This window comes from Staurois parvus, unplaced genomic scaffold, assembly GCF_062004578.1.
Source record: "Staurois parvus isolate SC_StPar_1 unplaced genomic scaffold, SC_StPar_1.0 ptg000388l, whole genome shotgun sequence".
NCBI lineage: Eukaryota > Metazoa > Chordata > Amphibia > Anura > Ranidae > Staurois > Staurois parvus.
This window is the reverse complement of record NW_028318184.1, coordinates 1,790,373-1,802,505: the sequence shown is the minus strand read 5'-3', so window position 1 is coordinate 1,802,505 and position 12,133 is coordinate 1,790,373. Positions and strand designations below refer to the sequence as shown.

Sequence of the window (12,133 nt, the reverse complement as noted above, 5' to 3'; positions counted from 1 at the left end):
TATTTCTTTGTTTGTGTCTACAAAGTATTGTATATAGTATCTCACGGAAGTAAGTACACCCCTCACATTTTTGTAAATATCCTATTATATCTTTTCATGTGACAACACTGAAGAAATGACACACCTGTGACCTTGTAACACTAACGAGTCACATGACACCGGGGAGGGAAAATGGCTAACCGGGCCCAATTTGGACCTTGTCACTTAGGGGTGTACTCACTTTTGTTGCCAGCGGTTTAGACATTAATGGCTGTGTGTTGAGTTATTTTGAGGGGACAGCAAATTTACATGTTATACAAGCTGTACACTCACTACTCCACATTGTAGCAAAATGTCATTTCTTCAGTGTTGTCACATGAAAAGATAGAGTAAAATATTTACAAAAATGTGAGGGGTGTATTCACTTCCGTGAGATACTGTATGTTTGAACATTGACCGATTCTGATGTACTTTTTTTTACGGTTCAGCAACTGGGGTAGCAAAATTTGCCTGGTGAGGCGGCCGGCTGACGAATGCCTTTAAAGAATTATTTCGTCCTCAGCACCTAGGGCTGTTTAAGCATCCATCAGCAGCGTCTCCATCATATGGTGCAGGATTATCTAGTGGCAAGAGCAGACTTGGAAACCTTTTCAACTAAGGATCCACTGGGTTACTTGAGGATGGATCACTGGCCAGAAGTTGCTCAATATGCAATTGAGCTACTGGCCTGTCCTGCAACCAGCATGCTTTCTGAACAGACATTCAGTGCTGCTGGAGGTTTTGTGACGAATAAAAGGGTGCATCTGTCCACAGACTCCATTGACCGGCTGACATTTATCAAAATGAATCAGTCCTGGATCAACAGCAGCTGTAGAGCAGGGTCCAATCCTGCACTGATCAAGAATGACTCTAAAGGTTACGGTGTGAAGGCAGCACCAACTGTTCGCCTGCCAAACCCCCTCTCTTAGTGCACAGTCGCCACTGCACACTTTTGCTTCTACTGCAGCCTTACGCAGTGTGTTCCTGGACACTGCCGAAGACAGAGGTGAGAAAACTCTCCCCAAAATAAAAACAAAATTACATTTAAAAAAAAAAAAAAAATAAACATTGTGGGTCCACCCCCCCTTCCCCAATCCATACCAGGCCCTTTAGGTCTGGTAGGAAGGTTAGGAGGGACCCGGCTGTAATAAAATTCAAAATAAAGTGCATGGGATTCCCCCCAAAAGCCCTACCAGGGCCTATAGACCTGGTAGGACCTTTAAGGGGAACCCCGCCACCAAAAAATGGGGGGGGCATGGGGTTCCCCCTAAATTCCTACCAAAACACAGGCCTGACAGGAAAGGGGGGGATGGGGACGATGGGGACAAGGGCCTCTTCCCCACAACCCTGGCAGGAGGGGTCATTAGCATCAGAGTACCCTGCTGCGCCCCTTGTGCAATGAGTAAGGGGTAAATTTTGAAAAAATAGACTCCAGACTTTTGAAAATAGTTGAACAAAAAATAAAACTGCTTTTGACAGGTCATGTATGCTTTTCTTTGTTTTTTTTTTCAAAAGCCAATACCAGTCAGCTGAGTACTTGCTGCAATATAACAGGTCTGACAGTTGCCAGCAAGATGTAAACAATTGGGCAGAGCTAACTGCAGTGGCGAGTGGCAGAGGGGTCAGTGGGCGTCCGCTTTTTCTTTTTTTTTTTTTTTTTTTTTTTTAAAGGACTTGTCAAAAACAATTTAGTTTTTTTGTTCAATTTAAAGGTATTTTTCAAAAGACTGGTCTCTTTTTTTTTTTTTTTTTTTACTGAATGTAACCCTTTAATGAATGTGTAGGGGTACCCCCTTACTCATTCACAAGGGGGGGAGCATCAGGGTGCCCTGTAATTTAAAGGAGTACCCAGATAATGAGCCTCCCTGCCCTCAGACCCCCCAAACCACCAGGCCAGGTTTGTAGGGAAGAGGCCTTTGTCTCCATGTCGAGGTCAAGTGGCCTGGTAAGCCATGGGGGGGCACCTACCCTACCAGGCCTGTGCTCAGATCAAGGGTCAGGTAGGAATTTGGAGGGGACCTCACACTTTTTTCCACCATTTATTGAGGTGCGTGGTTTTCCTTTAAAAGCCCTACCAGGCCTAAAGGCCTTTTTTTTTTTTTTTTTTTTTTAATACTTTAACCTCCCTGGCGGTATGATTATTTCAGATTTTTGGTGCTGAAAGCGGTACCATTTTTTTGCATGGAAATATGTATTTTTTTTATTGTAGGCTGTAATTTTTAGGAAAAACTCACTGAAATCTGTCCGAACAAGAGTCTAGTAAACATCCCGGGTATGATAAAATTTGAAACACAAAATCATAAATTATAATTTAATAAATAATCATAAAAATAATATAAAAATAATAAAAAATTGAATTCAATAATATAATCAAACCAAAAACACTGAAATGTGAAATAGAGCGCCAAGTTCGCACATTGCTGAGCTCAGTCGCAAAATCGTTTTCAGTTTCTGATGACGAATTTCCCCCACGAATCATTATCACTCAATTCTGCAAGTGGTTCTGATTTACTATTGCTGTTCTCTAGCTGATCTAAACCGCTTTTGACCTAAAGGGACACTTTTTGGACGCCATGGACATTTCTCAGTTTCCAGGCAGAAAGAACAGACAAAATGCAGGCAGGGCGCAGGACAAAGCACTAGGGACAAAATGTATGTGAAATAGGTTGAAACAGCAATGTTTTACTGTGTAAAATGTAAAAAAAAAAAAATGACATTTTTTAAAATTTTTAAATTTCCCGCCGCCGGCGGCGCCCGTACGTCCCGACGTCACAGGGACAGGACACAGAAGCCGGATGCCGGCATCGGCCGGAGGAGATGGCCGGGGACGCTGCAGGGGACACATCGTGGGAGCGCAGGGTAAGGTAAGGGAAGAACACATGCCGGAGCAGCGCCGCATGGTATTCCCGAGTGTAGCTCGGGGTTACCGCTTTTGGTACTGAAATGTTACCCCGAGCTACACTCGGGAATACCGCCAGGGAGGTTAAGCAATGAAAAATGACTAGCCCTTTAAAAACTTTCTTTTTTTTTTCTTTTTTCACTGGTTCATGTTCTTCAAGGCAGTACCCAAATCCCCATGCCCCTTTTTTGGCCAATACCTTGCATATAAGCCTTCAAAATGGACACTTTTGAATTTACAAGTTCAAGTCCCACAGACTTGTATTGAGTTTGAAGTATGTGGTCGAATGTTCAATACTTTCGAATGTTCAACTGCGAACTAAACACGGGGGTGCTTGGCAAATCACTATTGGACACCATCAGCAGTTTTTCCATAGGCTCTGAAGTGAAAGTCTACCTTTCAAGTTATTTTTAGAGCAAGTGTGCTGACTAATTTCAGGTTGCAATTTTCATCCTTTTTTTATGGCTCTAGTGCCGTCTCTGCGTGCATGTAGGTTGGCCGGATCAGACAACCATTAATCCTAAATTAAAGGTGTTGGCAGAGCTTCTTTCTGTCCATTCAATTCATCACCTTCAATTATTTCAAAGGTCTTTCTTGGAAGCAGACTTTGTGTTGGTGATGCCGCTGGGCCTCACCACTACCTCCTTGGAAAGCAAAGTACCCCAAATTCAGCACTATGCGGGAGAACATTTTCAGATACACTGCTGCAAGAAGGTGTGACCCAGTGATGACACACAGAAGTTGCTGTAACTGTTTGACACAAATTGACCTTGTCAATTATATTTTCATGTAAGGTTTGCTTGCGTTTTTTTTGTTTTTAATTTGTTCACTGTGTATCTGGTATAAATGCAGCTGTGTGGCTACCATAGGGCACATTTGCCACATCGTAATTGCATGACACTGCAGAATACATAGGGATCTGATTTCTATCCAAAAGCGTTGCGTGATTTTTAAACCTCTTTTTATGTAGTCTGACATGAAAAGATGATTGAGCTCTCCTCATAATGCTATCTTCTGTATTTTGTATATATAGTCTTGTGGTCACTGCACCAGGTAAAGAATATGATAAATTCTAAGTACTGATTTATATCTTTTTTGTATAGAAAAGCTAGCTGCCATTTGTAATTCTACTTTCGCTATTTCTGCCTCTTTATTTCCACTTCAATACAGATTTAACATTGGCTAGGCAATTCTTCTAGACAAGTCACTTTTAGGCAAAAGTTAGTAAGCCCCTTTTTCCTACATTATTATTCTTAAAGGGAATTTATCAGGGTGGGCATGTGGAAGCAGTTAAAGGAGCAATCTCCGGGGTATCCTATTAGCTTTGTGATTTAGTTGCAATAGTGCCTTCCACAGTTTGTCTTGACATGTTCTCGTTATACTCGCTGCATATTTGGAAGAATGCTGAGCCCCAAAATGTTGTAAGTGATCTATAGGTAGAATTAAAACCATCAATTGTGTTTTGTTAGGGTTTTGGGGTTGTACTCGACATGTGAAAAGAATACTTAACTAAAGATGCTGTTTCAGCCACGGGTCCCTCCATTATATGGCATGGCCGATGATCAGCACAGACACATGCTTAACGCAAGCTCTGAGTCGAGACAAATATTTCCAGTCTAGCTGTGTGTTATATACTGGACTTGTGTGTACGCAATCGACAACTCACCCCCCATGCAAACAGAAAAGGAGAGCAGTGGTCTGCCTTGTCCAAATTATTATTATTATACAGGATTTATATAGCGCCAACAGTTTGCTCAGCACTTTACAATATAACGGGAGACAATACAGCAACGATACAGTTCAATACAAGAGGGTTAGGAGGGCCTGATCCTTGGAGCTTACAATCTAAGATAATCACATTCCTTTGTTATTTAAGGTAATCAGACCTCATACAGCCCTTTAACCAAAGCTTGGAGACATTCTTAAACATTTGTGAGACCAACATTAATAGATTGTAAGCTCCCAGGATCAGGCCCTTCTAACCCTCTTGTATTGAACTGTATTGTTGCTGTATCGTCTCTCGTTATATTGTAAAGCGCTGAGCAAACTGTTGGCACTATATAAATCCTAAATAATAAGGAGATGTGCAATTTGCAATTTCCCAATCAAATTGTAAGATCTGTGTAGGTATGGAAACTTAAATTTGCTAATGTAAGCGCAATCGGTTTTTTAGGTTAATTAGATCTATAAAATTTGCTCAGTTTAGTTCTATTATTCTTATTTATTTTTCATGTTTGATGCCTCTTATTTGACTAGTTTGATAAAATGGTATTTTATTGTTATGCCTCTGTGTCTGTCTCTTTCCTCTGTGCAAATGGTGTAAGGGTGTCCACAATGCGCCATCTTTGGTCTCACTATTCCTTGTGGTGAGTCATTAGGCTGTGCAGGAGGGTCCCAAGGTTGCTGGGTGGGAAGTTGGCATACAGGATATAAATTTCAAACCGCATTAACGTGCTTGCTATCACCATGGGTAGCTTTTAGCTGATGCCAAATGCAGTACAATGTGAAGTAATGGGCCAAATATTTACATTATTTGGGGCTTTTAACACCAATTTTTAAAGTGGTAGTAAACTGCCCAAACAATTCTAAAAAATCTTCTCCCTGCAAGTTTAAAAGCATAATGCATACTAGCACATTATGAAAGACCTGCTGGAAAACAAAGCCCTCCAGCAGAGTGCTGTCACAGCTCCCCAAGGCTTCCATCTTCACCTGGTCTTCCTTCTGGGTTTGAAAGCTGTGGCCATCTGATCGGCCGAGCCGCGATGTCCTTACACCCCTGCGCATGCACACGGGAGTTTCAGCTGCGGCACAACTCTCTCAATGGATGGCACCCCATCCATTGAGGGCACAGTTAGCGTGCACCAGTGACATCACCGGTGCGTCTACAATAAATAACTCCTAAAGGACATATTTAGGAGATATTCACAGTACCTACAGGTAAGCCTTATTAAAGACTTATCTGTAGGTAAAATATACCAAAATGGCTTTACTTCCACTGTAAAAAAAACTATATGAATAAAAGTATATCTCTTCTTACCCTGCAGCCATACCCTTACTAGGTCTACAGTATATGCAGTAATGTGCATTACAAGTTTGGGTTCAAGGCTTCATGTTATTGCATACACACCACAGTGTGCATGTTTGTTTATATAGTGCGGGGAAGGATATCAGGTTATTCTTTCTGTGTTAACTGTGGAGATTCACCCTCTTTCCCTCCCAGTGACATGGTTCAGTAGGATAGAATTGTGAGAAATGTAAAAGCTTGGTCTCATTAACCATTAGACAACTGAACTTTCAAAACCTAACACTTTTCAAACTAAACTCTAATCTTGTATGGCCAGTGTTAGTTACTTTGAAGGCTAACCTATTAGTGGTAATGAACTTTGGCCCCCATATGTAGGATTCTATTTACTTGCGAAGATCCTGCAACATTTTCTGTAAAGGGGTGGACCTGCTACCTTGGTTTAGCATGAAGCCCCATACTACATTGCTCCAGTAAATGGTAAATTCCAGACTTGATGACAGACATGTTGTGCCATAAAGAAGGGGTTTGTGGTCACATAGGTTACCAAGTCTAAAGAAAACAATTAAATATTGCTAAATGAGGACCTGCAGGCTTGATTGATAGGAGTGCCAAAGAGCAATAAAGACAAGGGAGGGAGGGAAGGATGTGCCATATGTAGAAATTAATATCTCTCTATCTACACATAGACACACACACACCATTGGCAGTGTTTTTAATATATATCATTTTTTGTGTACACGCCCTCTACCTTTTTTTTGCACCAGAATTTTATCTTATCAAAAGAGCAATGATAGTAAAAATGAACTCCAGGCAGATGGCTAAACCAATGAACTATATAGGAGCCTTTTAGTGGTCAAAATATTGTAATTTTGGGTTTGATTTACAAAAACTGGAGAGTGCAAATCTGGTGCAGTTGTGCATGGTAGCCAATCAGCTTCAAACTTCAGTTTCTGGAAGCTGATTGATTTCTATGCAGAGCTGGACCAGATTTTGCAGGCTCCAGTTTTAGTAAAGCCCCCCCCCCCCCCCTCCTTGTCATTGCTAATTGGATTCTAAACACTGTGGTCTTTTCTGTGTTAGGTGTGTCCCAGAAAGGGAGGAGTTCTGTATTTGCTGCAATTCTTAGCAAACAATACCTAGACAGCTTTTTAACTACATAACTAAATCAAAAGTTGATTAGATTGCTCTACCCTGTGCTTGGGTGGTGTACTGAGCATGCATATAAAGTAGTAGAACTTTACCATTTACATCTCCAGGTTTTACTAGTAAACAAACATTAAACAATAGATATGGAAAGACAGGGGAGACCTTTTGTTGTTAGACCTGTGTATTACTAGAAGATTGAATAGGGTGAAAAAAGGCCAGAATGTTAGCTGCGGTGCTTTTAAAATCAACTTTACTGCTTTAAGGGTAATTCAATTTTTAAACACTTTATCACAAAGTTAATATTTTATCCTGAGACTGCAAAACAATCAAGAGTTGCAGAATGATATTCCCATTCACATCTAATCCTCAATTCAATTGACAGCTGAGTATCTTTTGTATCTATTGTATCTTGGGAAATAAAACCATGCAAACCCATGCAGTTTCAATACAAAATACCACTCATTTTAATTTCAAAAATTAAAAATTACATAAAAACCTTAATATGCAAATCATAATCTTATATATGCAACCATTTAGATATTTAATAGCCTATAAATGGCTAAACTAAAGCCCTTGTTTCACCAAGTAGCCAAAGGTGTATACACAATTTAAAAATAACTGAAAGGCAAAACTTTTGTTTATTTTGGATAGAGTGAAAGAAGGTTCGGATATTTGTCAGTTTATCATTTCTATCTGGGAATCCAAAAGTTGAGTTTTTTGGTTCTATAGATGTCAATGGAAGTGCTGCATAGAAGCATGTAGTGCATTTTTGATGAGTTTTAAATCTGCCTAGCTACAAGAAAAATAAAACAAAATTGCATCAAAAACACAGGTGCAAAAAACACAAAATGCAATGGAGAAACTCAACCTGCATACAAGTGAAGGTAGCCTTACTCTATCCCCCTCCCCCCCCCCCCCAAATAGTTTTGCTCTATTTTAAAAAAAGAAAAAAAAAACTTCTAGTATTACAGAACTGAGCAAGGCTCCCTCACTGTATAGGAGATCATTTTATTTAATATATTTGTTACACACCATTGAACAATACTTTGTTATTTAGATTTGTACATTTTTGTTCAAGCATTGCATTAAAATAAAAATTATAAAATGTGTGATGGTTAGTAAATGTTCTGTAGTAGGGATGAGGTGTTGATACTAATCAGTAGAAGCCTAATCATTCAGATATATATTTGAATAACCTTTTGTTAGAATATCAAGGTTTAGCATAAAAACCCTGTACAACCCAACAAACCAGCAGTACACAGGCTAATTGGAGCTCTGACCAAGATATTACTTAGATTTCTGTAGTACACTATATTAGGAGTGACACTATAGTCATAAAATGGTTTATGAAACTTTAAAGAAATTAAAAGTTCCAATAAATCATTGGAACAGAAGATATTTAATACCAAGACCAGAGTAGTGAGAATTGGTCATTTCCAACCAATAGTTGACATCCTCTACAACACCAGTTTGCATAGAGCTAATCTCGCCAAGTTTTAATTTGAACATGTCAAATTTCCTCAGAGGCCCAAATTTCAACATTAGCAATCTAAAACCTGGGACAATAAAGACATGCCCACTCCCTACTACCTCTTGTGACCTGAACCTGTAGACACAAACAGAAAGGAATCACCTTGATTGGTTAAGTTCAAGTGATGCCTCAATTTGCATTCTAATGAAGGTTTGTGGTTTCCTGGCTTGAATCCTGGCTCAACTTCTCTATAAAAAGACAAAAGATAGTTTGTGGACCTCACATATCTTCTTAGGGTCCTCAAGATCTTTTGGATACCGATTTCTGCACAGAACATCTGATATTGCTATATTCACAATGGCAGCCCACCTAACTTGTGAGAATGAAACAATTGGAGAAGAGCGATACGAAATCCTGGGACATCTTGGCGAGGGTAGTTATGGAGAAGTTGTGATGGCTGTTGACAGGGAACTGGGTAAGTGAATTCTTAAATAATTACAAAAAAATTTCTAATTTGCAGACCATTTGAACATCTAGAACAGATAGCACAAACATTAGCATCTTTACTGATTAAATGACCTTATTAGAGGTAGGGGTTTTGTTGCATAAATTTGGGGAAAAGACCATGATGCACAAAGATCTAATTCAGCACTAACAAAATATAAAAACTGGTTGAACAGTGCAAAATCCCATTCAGGCAGCTGGCATTGTTCCTACAGAAAACAAAAGCCTTTCCACCTGTTATCAATTTCTTGAGTTGGTCCTTTTGCATATCTTTAACAACCTGCCATGAGTAAAACATGAAGGCCACATTTTTTGAACTCCTCCTGAAAGTGCTAGCTACTGGTTGTTATGCCACAGAGCAAGCCTTGATATTTTACAAAAGTACATATTTGCATACAGGTTCCAGGTCAGGGATTCTATAAATTCAATTGGGTAGATTCAATATGGCAGCCAGGTAATTGGCAATTTGAAGAAGAGCTCACCAAAAGCAGGCTTCCTTTTTCTCTCATGACAGATTCATGATGATCACACACAGTTATAGTGGGTCATAGGCAGCTAAGTATGTAACAGATTTGACTATAAACTGATGGTCCACTATGCACAACCTAGACACTTGGCATTTAGATGGGAAGGGACAATAGATCTAGCTGCATGGGCAGCTACATATCTCACTGCTAGCGAGGGCCTAGAGAAGACGGCTACATTTTGAAGAAAAGCATCCAGTCTATGTAAAATGAATGGGCTCAAGTATTGGACATCACCCAGAGTTTTAGATGTCCAAGTCTTATTGTAATCAACTTTTTTTCCCTCCTCTTTAACAGGTAGCCTTGTTGCCCTAAAAAAGGTAAAAAAGGAGCGAACCAGACTAGAGGCCTTTCTTCATGAAGTTTGCATGTCACTCTTTGTTACTGGACACGAGGGCATAATATCTACCCATTCGAGAATTCTGGAAAACTCAGACTGTTACATGATCAGCCAGGAATTGGCACCTGCTGGATCTCTTCACTCCATCATCCAGCCAGGGGTAAGTAAAGCTAATGAAGTAGCTGACACTTTAGCATTTGCTTGCTAATTCTATAAATTTGTCCTAGGGATCCTGGAGATTAATAGAAACTGGTGTTTTGTCATGGATGATACTTTCTATATATTGCATGCATTTATACCAAATATTGTTGGCCTGGTTGGAGAGAACTAAGGAAGGGCTAAAATCCCCAGTCAGCTATTTTCTCTGCACCATCTGGGCAAGATTTTCCTTAATCCAATCAAGAAGTTGGAACAGGAGGTAGTAGGAAGTCTACAACGTTAGGGGAATTCCCCTCTTAAACAGTTGTCCCCATTGGATGATTTCCCCTCATCTCTTGTTCTGTGACAACTGTAAAATTTGCATTCGCCATTAATTTTGTCTTTAAAAGCAGAAAGACAAAAATAGAGATTACATCCCTCCTTCCCCACCTCCCTTCCTAGTGGGCACACAGATAACAATCACGATACAGGTTGTGATCCTTCACCATTCTATATTAAAGGTTAGTCTGGTGTTTAAGCCAGAGGTAAAATTTAAAACCAGTTAGACCTCCCATATTTCCTTCATTGCCCAATTATTGCTGAAGTAGTTGGAGATCGGTTGCACTGATGTTCACATAGAATTCCATCTGCAGATTTAAAAAGTAACCAACGTTGTATTGAATTTGATATTATTGAATATTATTTTTTAGTAAAATAGTGTTATTTTAAAGCCAAATATCATATAATTAATTGTTTTAACTTTTCCAGATGGGAATTCCAGAAAAGCTGGTCAAACGGTGTGCACTACAGCTTACCCAGGCTCTTGAATATATGCACAGCAAAAACCTGGTGCATAGGGACCTAAAGCCGGACAATATTTTACTTATGGACAAGAGATGTCATAATGTGAAATTAAGTGACTTTGGACTGACTCAGTTTGCCGGTACAGTTGTTCCATCAATGGCACCCCTCAACACATTCATGTCCCCGGAACTTTGTGAACTGGAGCACAGGGAGTCAATTGTGGTGGATCCTAGTGTTGACATCTGGGCCCTTGGTATTGTATTGTATGTTCTTCTCACTGGAAACTATCCATGGGAAACAGCTTCAGCTCAGGATCTATGGTTTCAAAGGTTTATTTACTGGCAGAACAACTCTGACCATGTTCCACCACCAAGTGGTTGGGAGAATGTCAGCAGGAGGGCTCAAGATTTATTTCACATACTTCTTGCCCAAGACCCCAGCTGCAGGAACCAAGTCAGAGTTGTTCTAGATTTTCTTCATTTTCCTTGGAACTTTGAAGTTGCCACCCAAGAAACCATGGATCTTGTGGAGCAGAAGGAAGAGGAGGATATTGCAGCAAAGGACAGTGAGGTAGAAGTCATTGTGCTGGAGAGTGAAGAGGAAATAATTATAATAGAAAATCACGGTGACATTGAATACATTGTGATCAATTATTCCGGCTCTTGAATTTGCTGCAGTTAAAATCTCAGCAGTGCTTCTTTTGAAAGAGACCAGCAGTACCTAAGCTCTGAAGTTGAAGTCTAAACGGACCCCAATTATTGTCCTAAAAGGAGGAGAATAGTTGCAGAGCTTCTCTGCCCAGCTCAAACCATCACCGTCATCTCAAAAATATTACTGAAGTGGTGAGATAGAAGGAGCAGGGACAAGCATTTACCTTGTGACTATTTCAAAGGTTTTTCTGAGATGTGGACTTTGCACCGTGATGTCACCGGGCCTCATCACTACCTCTTTGAAAAGCAACTACCTCAACTACAATTCATGTTGCCGTCTCCATGCGTTTGTATCTATAGTGTCAATGCAATCACTGCACCAGGTATAGAATGCAATAAATTCTAAGTACTGGTTATACCTTTTGTATCGTGTAATTCATCTATTTTTGCTCTGCCTCTTATTTCTCCTTCAACACAGATTGAAAAAGTGTTACAAAACCCACAACAGTAAAATCAGTCTGTATATGCAGTAAAGCATGCTTGTTATACTCCCTGTGGAACCTACGGGGTTAATCCTCTGCATTGTGTAAAAATGTAGTTTGATCCTGATTTCT

The 12,133-nt window shown here is 39.9% G+C and overlaps 1 protein-coding gene across 1 annotated transcript; it reads left to right on the top strand.

Moving 5' to 3' along the window:
• The first annotated feature begins 8,916 nt into the window (after positions 1–8,916).
• On the top strand, positions 8,917–11,535 carry LOC149455779 (serine/threonine-protein kinase SBK1-like). Its single transcript, XM_089685865.1, has 3 exons — positions 8,917–9,034; positions 9,885–10,087; positions 10,834–11,535. Exons 1-3 carry the CDS (start codon positions 8,917–8,919, stop codon positions 11,533–11,535), a joined length of 1,023 nt encoding a protein of 340 aa, XP_089541991.1.
• The last annotated feature ends 598 nt before the right edge of the window (positions 11,536–12,133 follow it).